This window comes from Urocitellus parryii, chromosome 5 (genome assembly GCF_045843805.1).
Source record: "Urocitellus parryii isolate mUroPar1 chromosome 5, mUroPar1.hap1, whole genome shotgun sequence".
Lineage (NCBI taxonomy): Eukaryota > Metazoa > Chordata > Mammalia > Rodentia > Sciuridae > Urocitellus > Urocitellus parryii.
In genome coordinates, this window is record NC_135535.1 from 181,501,064 (window position 1) to 181,520,951 (window position 19,888).

At 44.8% G+C, this 19,888-nt stretch overlaps 1 protein-coding gene across 1 annotated transcript in view; it reads right to left on the reverse strand.

The window, feature by feature from the left end:
• Positions 1 to 17,127: 17,127 nt before the first annotated feature.
• The window catches only part of Rrp12 (ribosomal RNA processing 12 homolog), a 34,423-nt gene continuing 31,662 nt past the window's right edge, over positions 17,128 to 19,888 (reverse strand). The window contains exons 32-34 of the mRNA XM_026394782.2: positions 18,722 to 18,789; positions 18,330 to 18,412; positions 17,128 to 17,641 (exon numbers count right to left, since the gene is read on the reverse strand). Of these exons, the coding sequence (XP_026250567.2) occupies positions 17,539 to 17,641; positions 18,330 to 18,412; positions 18,722 to 18,789 (254 nt within the window). The 3' untranslated portion in view covers positions 17,128 to 17,538. The remainder of the gene's footprint in view (positions 17,642 to 18,329; positions 18,413 to 18,721; positions 18,790 to 19,888) is intronic.

A 19,888-nucleotide genomic window follows, 5' to 3' on the forward strand; every position in this document is an offset into this window, starting at 1 on the left:
GAGATTTGGGTAAATGTCCTCCCCTATCATTGTGCTAGTGTACTTTATTTATTGTACCTTCACCAACATTTAATTGTTACTGAAATTTTTTTTTTTGCTGATTTCATAGGTGGAATTGGTATCTTCTGTCAGTTTATAATTTTTTATTTTAGTTAGAGCAGTTTTCTAAATGTTTGTTAACCAACTGTACTTCCTTTTTGTAAATCGTTCCTAATAAGTTTTTCCTAGAGTTTTTCTATGTCTGTGTACCAGAGGTTAACCCTTTGCTTTCACTTTTTACTACAAATATTTCTTCAGGGTTTTTTTGTTGTTGTTGACTCTCTACAATTTTTTTTTACCAGTTAAACAGAACATTTTAATGTAGTCAGATCTATAAAATCCTTTCCTTTGAGACTTCTAACATGATGCTAAATTTAGAGTCTCCTTGCCTTCAGAAAGTTATTAAATATTCAGTTCTATTTTCTTTAGATTTTTCTAATGCCTGGATTTTTTTTTTTCCCCAAATCCATCTGGGATTAATTTTGGTCTTTGGTGCAGAGAGATGACATGAAATTAATTTTTTTTCCTCCCTGAGAGCTTGCCAACCAGGGCAGAGGTGTGTGGGCAGTGTACACAGCCACTCCTGTCTTTTAGTTCCCAGTTGCTGGTTAAACTGGTGGTTGTGAGGACTGGGTGGGGCTGGGAATATTTTGACCAGTCTCTTGTGTGGAGTCAAAAGAACCCTGAACAGGTTACACAAAGACCTAGAATCAAGTCTCATTCCTGCTACATCCTGGGTGTGGGACTCTTGGCAAATCAGTTTACAAGTGTTTTCACTTGTAAAATGGAAAAAATAATCCCTGCCCTGCCTCCCTCTGAGGATTGTTTTCAGGATCAAATGAGATAATGGGAACAGGCTTTGTCAGGCATTACACAAATGTACTGAGGGATTAGGTCCAGTGGTTTACTAACAGAGGCCTGGCTCCATTCCAGCGATTTCCCCAGGGAAACAGCTATTAATGATGAGATTCCCCCCCAGCAGCCCACTAAGTAAAGTATACACTGGAGGCATTCCTTCCTTGAACTGGTGGGGTCCCTTAAATTCTGCCTCAGTCCACCCTGAGCTGGAATTGTTTAGAGCCTTCCTGAAGGCAGTCCCAGGGCTCCCAAGGTGTGTCACCACAACTAGTTCTGCAGGTTCCAGTGATGAAACCTTTCCCAGCAGGCAGCTCCTACCTCCACTTCTGTTGGAGTTCTTCACACACTTCACTGATGAGGGTGGGAAGTCATTCGCCCCAGAGAGAGAGAGGGAGAGAGAGAGAGAGAGAGAGTCTCATTTTCATTCTGATGATACTTATTGGAGAATTTCAAGGGGAATGGAAATTAGGGGAGGGCTTATGGATTTCAGTAGAGTTAAAAATGGCCATTTTTCCCCCTCCTCTCCGTAAGATGATGCCTGACTGTAAGTAGAGAGAAGCAGTTTTATGCTCCATTGACTTTAAACATTAATGGGTCTGGCGAAGCTATTGTCTCTAACCCAGCATCCCTGGAAGTTGTTTTGTCTTCCTGTCAGGATAATTCCAATAGTGTTCTTACTACTATAGGAAATGGAGCTTTGAAATGGCATTCCTTAAAAAAAAACCCTTCCTTTTGTAATGTGGCTTTTGTGTGCAGATTGCTATGTAAATATGCCTAGACATGGATATTACACTGTTCATTATAGAGATGAATGCATGACAGGAGGCCGCTCCCTTTTCTGGGGGCACTCCTCTGGAGAGCTCTGAGAGGGAAGTGCTATGCTGGACCAGTGGGAGGTGAAGAAATGCCCTGGATTAAGAAGCAAAATATAAGATGCCAAAGTCTCCAATGCAATTAAAAGTAATGAGAAGGTATCAAAAAGGGAAGCAATGAGAGCTTGCGTGCCTGGCCCACTGGCTGACTGCCTGGAAGGAGACACTGAGGGCATTCAGAAACACTGGGGAAGGACACAGGATTCAAGGGGCTCCTGCATTCAGGCAGACTGCACTGAAATCCCCCCTGGGAGTTTGTTTGCCATGGGGACCTTGTTTTAAATTATCTGAGACACCAGCAAGGGTAACATGGGATGGACAGTAGGCTTGGAATCCCGTCTGATGTGGTCACTTCTTCCTTCTTTTCCTCTGGTTCCTAATCTGTAAAATGGGGGATACTGTGTTCTGGAAGACTTACCATGTGGACCTTGTGGGTGGTGCTGGAGTTGAGTTAGACTCTTGGGAACAGAAACAATTTTAGGCATGTTTAAATTCAGAAGGGGCAAATTCTAAGCTCTAGTCCATTAGTGGATGGGTAGATAAACAAATTGTGGTTATAGTTATACAGTCGGATTTTATTTAACCTAAAAAAAAGAAGAAGAAGAAGAAGAAGTACTGACACATATTACAACATTCTCCTCCAAAACATTATGCTAAGTGAAAGAAGAGAGACATGAAAGGTCACATTGTAGGATTCCAGTTACACAAAATATCTTGAGATAAAAAGCATTTTTTTTTTTTAGGGCTGGGCCAGGGGAGGAATTGAGGCAGGGGAGTGACTGCTAATTGGGTGAGGGGTTTGCTTTTGGGGTGATGAAAAGTTTTTGGAACTTGATGGAGCTGGTGGTGCCCTAAATGTCATTGAGTTGAACATTTTTTAAATGGTTAATTTTTTTTTCCCCAGAGATAGGGATCAAACCCAGGGCCTCACATATGCTAGACAAGTGACCTACCACTGAGCTACATCACCAGCCTACCTAACATGGTTAGTTTTAGATTATGTAACTTTTACCTCAATGAAAAAAGATATATATGATTTTTTTTCCTTTTTTTTTTTTCTTTTTTTCTTTCTTTTTTTCTTGTGCTAGGGATTGAATCCCAGGTCTTGTGCATTCAAGGCAAGCACTCTACCAACTGAGCTATATCCCCAGCCCTCGTATTTGTTATTTGATCCATTCTTTGTGATTAGAACCACAGTTTATTTGCTGATATGCAATAATCACATTTTCACCATGTTTCCAATGCAGGGCTGATCTTTTTCAACTTTGAGGTCACATTGAAAATAACACATTAATCAGGCATTTTGGTACAAAATCTGAAATCCCAGCAACCAGGGAAGCTGAGGTAATACGATCCAAGATCAAGGCCAGCTTCAGCAACTTATCGAGACCCTGTTCAAAATAATATAAAAAGGACTGGGAATGTAGCTCAGTGATAAAGTGCCCCTCAATTCAATCCCCAGAATTGAAAAAAAAAAAAAAAAAGGTTCCACTGCCTGATTCTCTCACTCTGGTCTCCAGTTACTCTTTTTTTTTCTGACCAAGGTGAACTGGGGCATCATTTTTCCTCAGCAAAGAAGTGAATGGCAGTCCAGAGGCAGCCAGGGAAACACAGTGGGCCTGATGATGATCTTAAGTAATCCTTCTCATCCCAAAGCTTTCTTTGGGTCACCTGCCTCTCTCCTTTGTGCTAAAGATGCAGGCTGGAAAAATGGATAAAATGCCATGCATAATGAGTTAGGAAATAGTTCTGGAGAAAGTGACCCAGCTTCCAGGCACCATGGTGCACACCTGTAATCCCAGTTGCTGAGGAGGCTGAGGCAGGAGGATCATGAGTTCAAAGCTAGCATCAGCAAAAATGAGGCACTAAGAACTCAGTGAGACCCTGTTTCTAAATAAAATACAAAATAGGGCTGGGGATGTGGCTCAGCAGTTGAGTGCCCCTGAGTTCAATTCCTGGTATCCAAAAATAAAAAAAGAAAGTGACCCAGCTGGCACCTCAAGGGCAGTGTGGCAGAGTATCCACGAAACCCCTTTTTTCTCTTCGCCAGAAGCACAGTTAGAACATGCTGCCCATCTCCTTTGCAGATAAAGTGGCCAAGTGACTTAAGGTCTAGCCAGTGAAATGTGAGCAGAAGGTCAGGTGGACTGACCATAAGAATTTCTCTTGCATGATCATGAAGCGTTCTTTCCTATTGTGCCAACAAGATATCAATATTGAGGGCAATCTTGGAAGCCACTTTGGAAGGTAGCAATGCCACCACACAGCAACTAGAAAAATCTATATATGGTTGTCCCTCCGCATCTATGGAGACTGGTTCAAGACCTTCCAGGGATACTAAAATTCACGGATGCTTAAGTCTCTTACATGTAATGGCATAGTATTTGCTTATAACCTATGAAAGAACATCCTCCTGTATGCTTTAAATCATCCTTGCCAGGTGCAATGGCACACGCCTGTAATCACAGTGCCTTGGGAGACTGAGGCAGGAGGATTGCAAGTTCAAAGCCGGTCTCAGAAATTAGCAAGGTCCTAAGCAATTCAGCAGGACCCTGTCTCTAAATAAAAAATGGGCTGGGGATTATAGCTCAGTGGTTAAGCGCCCCTGGGTTCAATCCCTGGTATCAAAAAGAAATTTGTTTTTTGCTATACCTATGGTTTAGGGAACAATAATGACAACAAGAAAAAATATCTGCTTGGTGAAAACCCAATTGTTATTTTTTTTCCAATGTTTTTGATTTGAGCTTGGTTGAATCTGAGAATACAGAACCCATGATGTGGTGGCGGGCCAACTGGAGATTGTTACAAGAATTTGAAAACAACTTTATTTTGTTAAGTGCTGAAGTTTTCAGGTTTGCTACAACTTCTAGCATAACCCCAACTGATACAGAAGAGTGAAGGTTAACAGGGAAAAGAGGAGTGGAAAGAGAGCAGCACACCCCAGCAGCTTGGAAAAATTCAATATGGCTGGCGCACATAGGGCCAGGTGGAGTGTAGGTGGCCAAGGAGACCTTATTTGCATTTTTAAAAGAGCAGTACCCCCAGAAGTTCCAGGGGAGGAGGAAACTAACCTCCAAGAAGTGAACACGGAAGCCAGATGCCAGGGCAGGACTGATGGTAAGGCAGTGGCCTCTGATCACCTGCAGTTCTGACAAGCCCCAGCCCAGTTGAGTTATGTTGGCTTCATTTGGGACAGTCTCCCCTTTCTGTTTCCCAGGTCCCACAGGCTTTCCATTTCACAAGATCTTAGGGTGTGTCTCCTAAAGAAGGCAGGTGGCTTCAATTAGGCCACCTAAGGGTGCCCCCTTGAGGCTTTGCTTCCCATTTCTGGTGGACAGGGAAGGGGAAGGGGCAGGCAATTCCATCTGCAGACTCCACCGCGCAATCACACTTAGGCCCTCTCTTTCCCACTTCAGATTCTTGTGGGTGACCCCAGATTCCTTGGAGACAGCAGCAGTCTCATCCACAGACCTCACGGAACCTCACCTGGGAAAACATGACACTCCTCCCGCTACCCGGCACATGCAGGAGCCCTGTGTGCGGGTGTGGGGACACACACACACACACACACACACACACACACACACACACACCAGAGCTACCTGGCCATCTGGCAATTCAGCCTTACAGGCATCAAGTTCGTTTTGTGCCCCGAGGCCTGGTGAGCTGTCTGTGGTCCTCTCCTGCGTCATCCTGACCAGCTTTGGAAGTGAGCATCAGGTTGAGTCAGCAACCTGGGTTCTAGCCCTGATTTCTCCAGCACCTGGTGTTGAGTAGCAGCTTCCCTCTGGGCCCCAGGGTTTCTTGCTTGTTCACCCAGCAACGAGTCCAGACTCATACCTGAAGGTTCTCTGGCTCTAGGATGCTGGGTTGGCGAGGCAGCTGTAGAGCCCAGGCCCATCCTTTCTAGCCCTTCCTCATGGTCCTTGGACAGCTGGCCCTCCAAAACTGACAGGAGAACTGGGCCACTTCCCCGCGCTCCCTGTTTCCTCCTCTGTTGAATGGGTGTGTTAAAAACAGGGCTGGGGATGTGGTTCAAGCGGTAGCGCGCTTGCCTGGCATGCGTGCGGCCCGGGTTCGATCCTCAGCACCACATACAAAGATGTTGTGTCCGCTGAGAACTAAAAAATAAATATTGAAAAAATTCTCACTCTCTCACTCTCTTAAAAATAAATAAAAATAAAATAAAAAAACTCAACTCGAGAGATCTTCTGAGGCGGGGCAGAGCCTGTGGGCTCCCAGCCCCTAGGAAACCATGGCCTCTGTCACTTACCTAAGCCTTCTGGAGGCACACTTCTCAAAACCTGTCCACCTCGATTTGGGGCTCATTCTCTTCTCTCTTCTACTGAGTTTTTTGGTTCAGTCATTTTGCAGTGCTGGGGGAGGGAGACATAGGGCTTCTTTGTGCCTGCTACACACTCACTCCCTGGACCACAGAGATATACCCCTAGTTCCCACCAGGGATTTTTTGTTTGTTTGTTTGATAGCTGGATTGAACTCAGGGGCACTCGACCACTGAGCCACATCCCCAGCCCTATTTTTTATTTTATTAGAGACAGGGTCTCACTGAGTTGCTTAGAGCCTCACTTTTGCTGAGGCTGGCTTTGAACTCACCATCCTCCTGCCTTAGCCTCCCGAGCTGCTGGGATTACAGGCATGCACCACCACACCCAACTTCTGAGTCCATTTTCTGGTGTTATAAACAAAACACTCGAGACAGGTAACTTATAAACAATAACTTATAAATTTAGCTCTTGATTCTGGAGGCTGGGAAGCCCAAGTGCATGGCTCTGGCAACTGCTCAGCATCTGGTGAGGGGGGCTTCCTGCTGCATCATAACATGGCAGAGGCCATCCCATGGCCAGACAGAGCAAGCCACTCTCTTGATCAGAGCCCTCATGACCCAGTCACCTCCCAAAAGCCCATCTCTCCACACTGGTGTGCTGGGGGGCAAATTTCCAATACGTGAAATTTGGGGAGACACATTAAAACCATAGCTTTGAGAAAGCATTATATACTTCTCCAAAGCACTTCCTGGCTCTCTGGAGGAAGGGAGTTGACTTGGGAGCAGGAGGGTGAAGGACAGAACCCACTTTTCTGACTCTGACCAGTGCTTCAGTGGCTGCTAAGCCTGCTGGTAAGCCCTCTGCCTGGAGAGCCCGCAGCATAGGAAGAGCAAAGGAGGCCAAAGAAGTGAATGGGCAAGGAGCACCCTCCTACCCGCTGCAGGTGGGTTCCACTCCTGTAAGCCTGCGTCCTTACCAGGGCCTTTCTTGTTTCTTTGCAAATAAAACCATTTTAAAACATATTGTTTCCAGGGTTTCTGCACAAAAGGAAAATCTTTTCTTTAAAAGGTAGACAGCCTGCAGAAATGTCAGATAGAAACTTGGGGCCAAGCGTCCTTAAATAGTACAACGCTACGCTGCAGCAGTGACTGCAAGTTCAAAAATATGAAACAGAATTACCATCCTGGGCTGGGGATGTGGCTCAAGCGGTAGCGCGCTTGCCTGGCATGCGTGCGGCCCGGGTTCGATCCTCAGCACCACATACAAAGATGTTGTGTCCGCTGAGAACTAAAAAATAAATATTAAAAAATTCTCTCTCTCTCTCTTTAAAAAAAAAAAAAAAGAATTACCATCTAATCCAGAAATCCTCCTTCTGAGTATTTGCCTAAGAGAACTGAAAACAGCACCTTAAATATTGTACATCTGTGTTCATAGCAGCGATACTCACCATAGCCAAAAAGTGGAAGCAACTCAGTGGTCTATCTACAGATGAACTGATTCACAAAAAAGAGTATGTAATAAAATGGAATATTATTCAGCTGTAAAAAGGGATGAATTACTGATTATGCTTGTGTCAAACTTGAAATATTATGCTAAGTGAACAAAGCCAGGCACAAAAGACCACATGTATGATTTTATTTATGTGAAAAGTCCACGGTGGACAAAGCTATAGAAACAGAAACTAATTGCCAGGAGCTGGAGGGAAGAGAGAGTAAACGATGAGGAATGACTGGCTAATGGGTACATATGTGTGATAGAAGTGTTCTTGATCAGATAGTTATGAGGCAGGAGGATGGTGAGTTCAAAGCCAGCCTCAGCAAAAGTGAGGCTCTAAGCAACTCAGTGAGACCCTGTCTCTAATAAAATAAAAAATAGGGCTGGGATGTGGCTCAGTGGTCGAGTGCCCCTGAGTTCAATCCAGCTATCAAACAAACATTGTGAATATATTAATAATAAATTGTTCACTTAAAAGAGTGAGTTTTGGACAGAGGGTGTAGTTCAGCGGTAAAACACTTGGCTAGTGTGCAGGAGTGTGAGTTCTATCTCAATAAAGCCATTATTTTAAAATGACCAATAAGAAAAGAAAATATCAAGCATGGTGCAGTGGTGCATGCCTGTAATCCCAGCAACCTGGGAGGTTGGAGGCAGGAGAATCATAAGTTTGAAGTCAGCCTCAGCAATTTAGTGAGACCCTCAGCAGATTAGCAAGACCCTGTCTCAAAATTTAAAAATAAAATAAAGACCTGGAGATGTAGCTCAGTGGTAAAGCACTCCTGGATTCAATTCCCACTACCAAAACAAAAAATGCCCCCAAAGACCTGGGTTCTTTTCAGTTCTTCAAGGTGTTGGTTTTATCCTGTAGCTAGTTAACCTCAACGCAGCAGTTCTTATGGGAACACGCTTCCTAATTCAAAGCATGCAGTCTGTGTAACAGCATCTTTTTCAAAGGGGCTGTGATTTGCCATTAGACTCCGTGGAGAGCTCACATGCAGTCCTCCGAGAGCCAGTGCAGGGTCAGCCTCGCCAGTGCTGCATTACACCCCGCGTGGAGAGTGCTGGGAAAGGAAAAGTACCGGATGGATGCTGGGGAAGCAGCCAAGAAATGATCACGGTTGAAAAGGAGACACACGGGCCCGTGCAGCCACCTGTGATGCCAGCATCTCAGAAGGCTGAGTCAGGAGGATCCCCAGTTCCAAGCAAACCTAGGCAACTTCAAGGCCAGACTGGGCCACTTACAAAGACCCTGTCTCAAAATTTAAAAATAAAGAGCTGGGGTTATAGCTCAATGGCAGAGCACCCTTGGGTTCAATCCCCAAGTACCACAAAAAGAAAAAGGGATATGAACAATAACATAGTGTGAGCCTGTTCTTTGGTTTTTCTGTTTTTTTCTTGCTCATGTTTTACTGTCCTTAATAGGGCTATTTATTGATTTGTTTAGTACTAGGAAATTAACCCAGGGGGGCTTTACCCCTAAGCTACACCTCCAGTCATTTTTACTTTTTATTATGAGGCAAGAGTCTTGCTAAATTGCTGAGGCTGACCTTGAACTTTGGATCCTCCTACTCACCCTCTCAAGTCCCCGGGATTACAGGTGTGCGTCACTGTGCCTGGCTCTGGCCAGTTATCTTTGATGACAAGATATCATATTTGTAGAAATAATGAGGGACCCAGAATGGTGTTGCCATCCTTCATAGAGGATCTATCTGTCTCTGCTAGGCACATGGGAATACTAGCAGTTCAGAACCAACTTCGTCTGAGTTCTAGCCTCAAGATTCCCTGGGTCACCCCAGATGACATGATCATGGTTCTCAAGACAGTCTAAAACACTCATCTTACTCCTAACTTCTAGATTGTAGAACACTAGAGAGGGCCCTGACCTAAGGAGGGTGTGTGTATGTTTAAAATGTTTGGGTCTCCACTCCTGCTAGTTCCCAAACATTCATTCCCTTAGCCACTTGAGGCCACCAAAAGTGCATTTCAGTTTTACAACTGACTCTAAATTATTTGTACCACCACCACTTAGACAAAAGTTCCTCTGTTGTGGTGGCAGTAGTGGTGGTGCTGGGGACTGAACCCAGGGCCTTGGGCATGCTAGGCCAGTGCTCTACCACTCGGCAATATACCCCCACCCTTTATGTGTTAAACTTTAGGACATGGTCTCACTAAATTGCCCAGGCTGGCCTCGAACTTGCAATCCTTCTGCCTCAGCCACCTGAGTAGCCAGAATTTCAGGTCTATGCCATCATGCCTGCCCCTCTCTTGTGGGCCTCATCTCTCCTTTCTAGTCTCAGCTGGGCAATACCTCACTGTTCTGCTAGGTTTGTTATTGTTTTATGATTGCTAGGGATTGAACTCAGGGCCTCACGTTTGCTCTGCAAGCCATTTACTACTAAGCTTCATACGCAGAACTCTTTGAGATAGGATCTTGTTAATTTGTCCAGGCTGGCGCTGAACTCTCATGCCTCAGCCTCCCCAATAGCTGTGCATTACCTGCCTTCTATTAGCTCTTTGTTGCTCTTAAGTGTTGTCTTTTGTTTATTTATTCGTTTTTTAGTGCTGGGGATTTTACCCAGGGCCTTGCATATGCTAGGCAAGCCCTCTACCACACAGCTACACCCCAACACTGTCTTTTTAAATATATATAATCCCACTTCTCTTTAAATGAACTTCAGAGAGAAGTTTGGACTGAACTGCCAAGTTCACGAAACTCCGTTGTCCCTAAGACCAATAATCATCTTACTTGACTTCTTATCAGGTTCCATAAATTTCATGACTCCTTTTCCTTAACATGTCGCTTTCACCTAGCTTCCAGGGTACCACATCCTCCTGGTTTTGTTTTATTTCTTCTACCCTAGTAGCTATTGCTCCTTTACTGGCCTTTATTCTTGGAGTATCCCAGGCTTGGGCCTTAGAGTTGTTCTCCTCTTTGTCTACATCATCCACCTGTTGATATCCCACTCTATTTGCTTGACTTGCCTGAAGTCTCCCCAGCTCGGTCGGTGAACGCTCTCTGCATGATTCCCATTACTCAGGCCAAGAGTCACCCCGATTCCTTTCTTTCCTTTCACATCCCACATCCAATTTCCCTTTAAGACATATCCAGAATCCAACTGCTGCCCAGCACCTTACTACAAAGCCTCTGGTCCAAGTTACCATCATCTTTTGCTTGAATAATACATTAATATTCTAACTAGTGGGGCTGGGATTGTGGCTCAGTGGTAGAGTGCTTGCCTACCATGTGTGTCACTGGGTTTGATCCCTGGTACCACATAAAAATAAATAAAAGTTCTGTGTCCATCTACAACTAAAAAAAAAAAATTCTAACTAGTCTCACTGTTGCTGCCCTGGACCCTCTACAGTCTATTTTCTGCACAGACTTCAATCATTCTTTAAAAACCCAAGGCAAGGTAGGTGTTGGGTGCAGACCTGTAATCTCAGCAACCTCAGGAGGCTGAGGCAGGATGATTACAAATTGAAGGCCAGTCTGGGCAACATACTGAGACGCTATCTCAAAATTTAAAAAGAATAAAACATCTGTAGATTTATGAGTATCGCGTTCAATCCCCAGAACTCCCCAACCAAAAAATAAAAAATTTTTAAAAAATTCCCAAATTGAATTAGGTCAGTCTCTTACCCAGCCCATCCTCCAATTTGAGTTGGGATAATCCAAGACAGTGTGAGAACTAAAACCAGCCCTGGCCACTTCATTTTCTTCCTTGCTACCCTGTTCGGGCAACCCTGGCCTCCCGGTATTTACTTGAAGAAGCTAGTGGTTTTCTGCTGCAGGGCCTTTATACATATTCTTCTTTAGTCTGAGACATTCCTTCTCCCCTTCTTTGCCTACAACAGCAAAGCTCCAAAGTGGAGGAGCCCTCTACCAGCAACCACACACACATGAATGTACAATTTAAGGAAAATAGTGAGCCTGGTGTGCAATGGAGGCTTGAAATCGGCCCAACCCAAGCCCATCTTCCAACCAGTTACCTTTAGGCTCCAGTACTTGGGAAGTGTGGACCCTTGGTTATTTGGCTCCCTAAAGCCTACTCATCCTTCAGGTCTTTGCCAGGAGGCCCTCCTTCCACAGTTCCTTTGTCCAGCTCAGGTCCTCCAGTGGCATCTGTGCTAAACTTTCGTACCACTCTTCTAGTTAGGTTTTATTGTTTTAGTGTCTCCTCTATAGATATTGTCAAGGCAAGTGTCCTCTCTGTATTGCTCATTACAGTATCTCCCATGTCTCACAAAATGTTTTTTGGAAGTCCTTTGCTCAGAATAAATTCACAATAAAAATGTATGTGTGTGTGTATGAAAGAGGGAGAGAAAATAAGGAATGTGGATGAAGAAAATGATGGAAAGAAAGGAAACTTACAGGCCAACTGTATCCCCTCCTTGAAGGCAGAAGAGGAACTTGCAGCCCAGCACAGCTCTGCTCCACCCTTCATGTCAAAAGTCAACCCTAGGGGCTGGGGTTGTGGCTCAGTGGTAGAGCGCTTGCCTAGCATGTGTGACACTGAGTTAGATTCTTAGCACCATGTATAAATAAATGAAAATAAAGTTTTATCAACAACAACAAGTCAACCCTGGCACAACTCCTCACTCCTCTCACCTTGTACAAAGAGAATTGTAAAATCGGATTTCATCCCAGAGATGTAGGGATTTCAGAGCAAAACACCTGCAAGGTAATGAGCAGGAAGGAGAGCAGACACTGGTGTCCCAACCTCATGCAGCATATGGAAATTCACAGTGATGCCTAATCACACTGTGCTTTCCCCAGGGCATTGCACAGTGGAAACTTGAACTTTGGGGGCATGGGTGCCACTTTATGCCACCTGTATGACTCTGCCCAAACCACTCATCCTCTCTTGTCTTTGGCTGGGAATCCTAATGACAACCACAATCAGATATTACTATCATATTGAAAGAGAAAGTGGGTGCAAATGCCTTGGGCAAACTAAAGAGCTCTGTGGGAGCTTAGGCTACAATTGCCACTGTATCTGCACATGAGACTGGGATCCGGCAGTGCAGATCAGGTGTGACTGCCCGCGATCACAGCAGACACCAGGCCCCTGTGCAAGGTTCTGAGGAAGAGGACGCATGTGACCATCTGGCAATCCTCATGTGGGCGGGGAAAAATTATCCTTAAAATACTGGATATCACCTTTGCTACTTTATGAATGACTGTTTGCCTTAGTAGTCTGCCTGCTTACTGTAAGCAAGTTGGACTTGCTGCTGGAATGATTAAGAAAACATTTTTAGATAAGAATCACGGGGCAATGATCCAATTGATACACATGCTGTGTAAAATCTGCTTGGGGCTATACTGTGCCTTGTCATTTTTATGAGCATATTTACAACTAAAGGTTGGTCTCAGGTTATCTACTGTGTATATAACTCAGGCTCTATGGCCTCAAGTCCAATATCTATGTTGGAAACACAGTTCTGGTTAAAAGCAAGACTTCAAGAGCTGGCAGAACTTGCAGAGGAGTCACGAGGCCTGCATAGCCTATTCCTGGCACCATTCACAAAACCATCTGCCCACCAGCCGGGCCTCAGATCCTCTCTGAAATTGTGACTTTAAATGATCAGCTCTGTAATTAGTACATATGGGTCTTCAGGGTGACATCCCTGGAATTTGGAAATCATGTTGCCCTCTGGAAGTTAAACCCTTCAAGTGCACACATGATGGACAGGATTAGTTATCTGTACAAGGCTCCAGAGGGAACATGCTGTCTCCCTGGTGAGAGCCGGAAGAGCTGTGCTTGGAAATTCAATCCAGGCATGCCTGCATGTGAAGGAAGCAGGGGCCTAATTAAATCTCAGAAAAGCTTCTCTGCAGCAGGAAAGTGGCTGCAAAGAGTCTATGAAACACCAGAGAGGAAGGATCTGCCTGCTCTGGAGCACAAACCACCAGAGGGTAGCCCCAATAGGCTGTGGTGAGAAACGGGCCCAATGTCTAGGAAATCCCCAGGGAGATAAAACTGTCCCTTCTCAATGACATTATTAATATATCACTTGTAGGACTCCCTTTGTCCCATTTTATACAACAATAGTTTTTGATCTCCAACACAAGGTAAAATATTTCCTGAACAGTTGCCGAGTATCTTGGGCAGTTATATTTCTCATTACAAATTAATAAACTGCAATTTTGAGTAGGCCCCTTGGTCTGGGTTTGCCTCTGAACCTGATCCTGGTTTTAGAATCACAGGGCTCTGCAGTAAGTATGTGGTAGCAAACCTTTGAACCCTCTGCCTACATCTTCATATTTGCTGATTGGCCACAGCCTCAAAATCCTGTTCTAGTGTTTCTATCAGTCAGTGGAACCTAGGATGGGAAGAGGAAACCTGCCCCTGTGGCCCTGGCCTTGGATGACTCAGCTGTTCCCTTAACAACACGGTAACTGTTTCTAATGGTAGCAGCTACATTAAGCATGATTTCGGGAAATGGCAAACCAACTTAGGTTGTCCCAAATCAGGGTTATTTTCTGGAGTACAGTCATTTTTTTATTCATCATAATGTATATCAAAAATAGAATAAGGAGTATTCATCATGTCATTTTCTAAATATTGCTTGCCCACGATCTAGCATCTAGTGATGGCTTTAAATTCCTGCGTAAGCAAGAAGCGACATACTTTCGAACTCAAAGATCTTTTATAAATAAACTGAGCTATGTCCCCTGGGCAGACACTTTAAACTGGGCCATTGAATATTATATTTATGAACTGTTTACATAGGTAAGGTAAAAACTGTTATAGTCAAGTGCAAATTTAGAAAATAAACTTTAAAAAACTATATTTTTGTATTCAAAAATAGGCCCTATATAGAAAAAAAATGGTGGACAGATTCTAGGCCCCCTTTTACTTTTCTGACTTTTCTAAATATTCTGTGAATATTTATTGCTTTTATAGCAAAATTAGAAGACATTTAATTTTTTAGATTATCTTTTTTTTTTTTTTGAGAATTTTTAATATTTATTTTTTAGTTCTCAGCAGACACAACATCTTTGTTGGTGGTGCTAAGGATCGAACCCGGGCCGCACGCATGCCTGGCGAGCGCGCTACCGCTTGAGCCACATCCCCGGCCCTAGATTATCTTTTGAAGAAACATAAGCAACCAAAAGGGACGCTTTTGGGAAAGGACCCTGAGGATGTTTCAATAGCCTGTTTTCGGAGGCTATTGAAACATCATAAACAATTTTCTCATGTGTTGTAAACACCCTGGGCTGGGAATGTGGCTCAAGCGGTAATGAGCTCGCTGGGTTCGATCCTCAGCACCACATAAAAATAAAGATGTTGTGTCCACCGAAAACTAAAAAATAAATATTAAAAAATTCTCTCTTAAAAAAAAAAAATCCTCCCTTGGCTGATGCGACTGCAAGAAGACTGAGGACCTAATAAGATGGCCACTGGTAATAGTGAACCTGCAGGACAGCCACCACCAAACCTCTGCCACAACCACAAGGGAACAGGGAAGGGTGAGGACTGGCCTAACCTGACTTGCCCATGTTCAGAAGTGTCATGACAGGGGCACACTCAGTCTGCCTTTGCCAATCCCTAGTGCCTGACCACCTTGGCCTTTCTGGTAACCAGGCAAGATGTAATCTGTTATCGGAGAATGAACAAATGATAGGTAGACCCAGAAAAGCCTCAACAGTCTGACATCACAAAAAACATAAAACAGTAAATCTGGATCTTAGTGGAAGCTCTCAAGTTTTCTTTTTGCCCTGAAACTAAATGACTCTTGTGTTGATGAACACTCCTAAGATCCCCCTTCACTCCTACTGGTGACCCAAAAGCAGCATTGACTTTTGCAACACGTTTTGAGCACTTGAAGTTTCTGGGGCAGATTAATTTTTGCCTCTGCAGCAAAATAATTTACATTTAAAGTCTACTTCCAGAAGAATATGGAGTCAGGCACATCACTAATACCAACCTTTCTAGGTCACCTGCCCCTCCCACCTTTGAAAGACAACAAAGCTTCTTGGGAAATAAGTTATAATAAGCAGGCCAGCTTCAAACTTCCTTTCTTAATGACGTCAATACTGGACAATTGGCTCATATCTGTCCCCACTTCATGAGGTTTCCTAGTGTATGCTTCATTACCTGAGAAAGGACATAAATAGGAAAAAACTGGGGCTGGCTTAATTTGACACACCTTATGTATAAGGGTACACTAATAACGGTCATAGTTAGATCACCTTTGCAAATCCTAGTGGTCACTTCTTTTTGGTAGAGGGGATTGAACCCAGGGGCACTAAACTGCTGACCACATCCCCAGCTTATTTTTTGAGACAGGGTCTCACTAAGCCACTTAGGGACTCAATCCTCCTGCCTCAGCCTCCTGAGTCAAGATTAGAGGTGTGTGCCACCATGCCCCACAATGTTCACCTCTTTTGACCATTTTTCCTGCTTACTCTCCAATCTCAGAATTCTATTAACAAAGCATGCGAACAGTGCCATCTCTGGGAGAAGTGTGATTCCTCTGATTCTCAGCCCAAGACCATCAGGAGGTCTTTGGGGGTACTGGGTCCAGTTAAGATTCACATCTTGGAAAATGAATAAAATATATCAAGGGACATGCTACTAAGAGGTACCTAGCACCTCTTGGAAGCATTACTGGAACCAAAGGCATTAAATCAGAATGGAAACTATCAAGGAATGTGTGTATGGTCTCATCTCACAAGGAGAATAAGCCAGAAAAACTCACAGATCAAGTGTCAGGGGACAAAACATATTCCTCATTGGAGCGTAGGAATAGCCCCATAGTACTTTACTTCTTGTTGATGTTGCAAAGCATACCCAAGGGGACCCTGGGCTGCCAGGCACAGTGACACACACCTATTATCCCAGCAATTTGTGAGGCTGAAGCAAAAGGATTACAAGTTCAAAGCCAGCCTCAGAAATTTAGTGAAGCCCTCAGTAACTCAGTGATAAAATGCCCAAAATAAAAAAATAGAAAGAATTGGGGATGTAGCTCAGCGGTAAAGCACTTCTGGTTTCAATCCCCAGTACAAAAAAAAAAAAATGAGGACTCTGGGCCTATGCGATAAGTGACCTCAAGCACAGAAGGTCTGCATCAGACCAACAAAAGCTGGACTAGTGGGAATCACACAGCACCACAACAGGATCTGGGAAAACAGATATGTGGTAACAGGGAGATGGATAAACCAAGCTGCTTTGGGCACATGGAGGGGCGCAAAACACTTGAATCAATGGACAAAAATGCTGGCAGAGCCTTGTGCCCAGATGCAGGCAAAGCTGCAGCTCTAACAGCTCTCAGCTACTACTTCCCTTCTGTTCCAATCCCTTGTACTCGACCACAGTTCTAGGGTCCAGCCACAAGAATGCACTTCCCCTCCTACCCACTAAACGTCACTTTTTGATGGGGATTATAAAGTGCAACTAGGGAGTCCTCTGGCCACTGGTACTCCTGGACAAGTTGCAAGGCCTGACCTATGGGCAGAGCAAAGTTATGCCTTGGACTACATGTTGGGAGTTGCACAGGAAAGGGATCAAGTCACTGCAGCCAGTAACCAGATATGTCCTTACCCCTGGAGTAGGGAAGGTTATACAACAGTGTCGGGGCTAAAACACAGTGATGCATATTTATTCTGCACCTAATCACAGCAGATCTCACACAGGCAGATCATGGCCAGGCTGAGGCTGTCATGTGGCTATGAGCAATTGGAGGAAAAGATCACTGCTCAGCTGCTCATGGTCACTATGGCAGGAAGCACTGCTTTGTGGGGCCTACTCAGAGGCATTGAGGTCACAGTCTCATCCCCAGGAACTGGGGATGTCCCTAAAGAACAGTTTCCACTTGGAACTTCCAAAATCCTGGGTGTTTCTGGGAGCCAAGTCCTGGTTCCAAAAAGTCATTCTGAGTCCAGGTTGTGCCAATCCTGAGCACTTGGAGCTGATGTCAAGCAGCGTGGGAACTGAAAAGGGGCCTCAGGATGGACCATAGAGCAGCGTAGGGGCACTAGAGCTTCAGGGCCTGCGATCCTTTCTGCGGAGTTTGTGTCCCAACTGGGACCCCCTCTGGGCAGCTTTCACCAGACCTTTAAATTGTCCCTGTAGCTTCACCTTCTTCCTGCAGGGACAAGGAAGAGAAGGGTCTTAACAGGTGGATTCATCTCCTCTTAATGTCAAATGATGACCACCCCCAGCAAAAGCAGAGACAGGAAGAAGGGGGCTGCCAGGGTGGGCAGCACATAAACTGGGGCAACCCTGTGCAACCCCAGTTTCTACATGGCATGTGTCCTGCCCAGGCTGTTCCACTCTGGCACAATCCCACCTGGAACAGTCCTCCCCTCACTGTTCCTCAAATGGACAAAAAGGACAAGGTTCACTCTATCCACCCATCCTTCTTTCTAAAGGTTGACTTTAAGCCAGCATACTGAAGTTTAGAACCCTGTTTACGAGTAACATGCATTTGCCAAGTATTCCTACATGGCATCTTGTATGGCTCTCACACTTAACTCAAAGAACCCTATTTAAGGCCCAAAGTGGAAATGATTCTCATTTCCCAACAAGGGGATTAGAAAAGCAATTACCCAGAGCTATTATAGAAATGACGAGCATATAAAATACATATATACAAGAAAATCTCTGAATTGCAAAATCATGTTTAAAAAATCCACATACAAATAGATACCAACTACTTGCAGGTACATGCTAAAAAAGAATTCTGGAAGAACTGAACAACTGAGTTGATAATTCAGTGAGAAGAGGGCGCGCTCTGAACACAGAATGCCCTGCCCTGCCCCACACCACCATACCTGCGGTTGAGCTTGGTTCTGTTGAGGGGGATGTAGGCATAGGGATCCAGCCGACCCTTCTTCTTCACATCACCCTTTGCCTTCTGCTTATCCAGAGAAACAGAGTCAGCTGGGAGTGTGGGGTTCCCATTGCTTCCCATACTGCCTTCATAGGCCTATGACCTCCCTTTCCTTCATTCTCTGCTTTGGATGGCACCAAAGAGCTCCTGTGGCCCTGGAAATCATTTACCAAGGCTCCCAAGTTCAGAGGCCAACAAGACATGGGTATGCCCCTTCTTCCCTGGCCTGTCTGGTTCCACGAAAGTGCCTCTTGAGGACAGTGATGGGCATAGCTCCTTCTCTCCCTCCCTGGCACCCATTCATTACCAGGAGACCCCACCTGCAGCCATTACCTTGGACTTGTATTCAGCCCCAGGAATGGCTTTCTTGCCCACGGGGCGATGAATGCCAGAGCCTCCGGCTGTGGGGAGAATAAAGACTACAAGTCAGGCACAGCAAGGGTAGCACCCTTCTGGGGGACAAGGGACCCCTTCTCCAGAGGGCTGCTGGAGAGTAGATGAGCATAGGTGAGGAACTCAACTCTATCCTTACCAAGCAAGGGCAAAGTCCTCCCTTAAGGGAGCATCTGCACAGAGACTTGACAGACCACTAGGCTCTTCAGACTGACCCAGAATCCCGAGAGGCCTACTAATGATTTCTGGTATTCCCGACCAACATAAAATGACCCACATTCTCCAAAGTTATACCTGCTCCAATTATTTTAGAATAATTTGATTTTTATTTATTTATTTTTGTACTATTGGGGACTGAACACAGGGCTTTAGGATGCTAGGCGAGTGCTTGACTGCGGAGATACATCCTCAGTAGAGTCATCCCCCTGAACATAGGGTTTGTGGTCAGTGCACCAAGGTTCAACCCTCAGCTCTGCCACCCAGCTCATTTTAAGATTCCCTACTTTATGCTAGGTGCAGTGGTGCATGCCTATAATCCCAGGGGTTTGGGAGGCTAAAACAGAATTGTGAATTCAAAGCCAGCCTCAACAAATTCGAGGTCCTAAGCAACTCAGTGAGACCCCATTTCTAAATAAAATACAAAATAGGGCTGGGATGTGGCTCAGTGATCGAGTGCCCCTGAGATCAATCACTGGTACCCTTCCCAGTACCACCCCCCCCCCCAAAAAAACCCCACAAAAATTTCCCACTCTTTTCTCATTTGGGCTCACACCTGTACTCTGAGAATCAAAGGCAGCTATTAATCCCATTGAACAGAGATTAGAAATCAGGGTCTTGTCTAAAGTCAGCTCATTTTCAGCTTAGACTTTAATCAGAGATGGAATTCTACAATGCCAACTCCAGAGGACTCTCTGAGAAGATTAACATGAATCCTTTTTTTTACAGATGAGACAGAAAGGCAGTGTGACTGGACCAAGGTTACACAGCTAAGCAGCAGCTGACCTGAATCCTCCTGCCCCATTGACTGGTACTGCTTCCTCTCCCCACCACATCATCTCAGTGCACAGTAGGTAAGCTGCGTCTCAGCTTGTGGGGACAGAAGAGGAG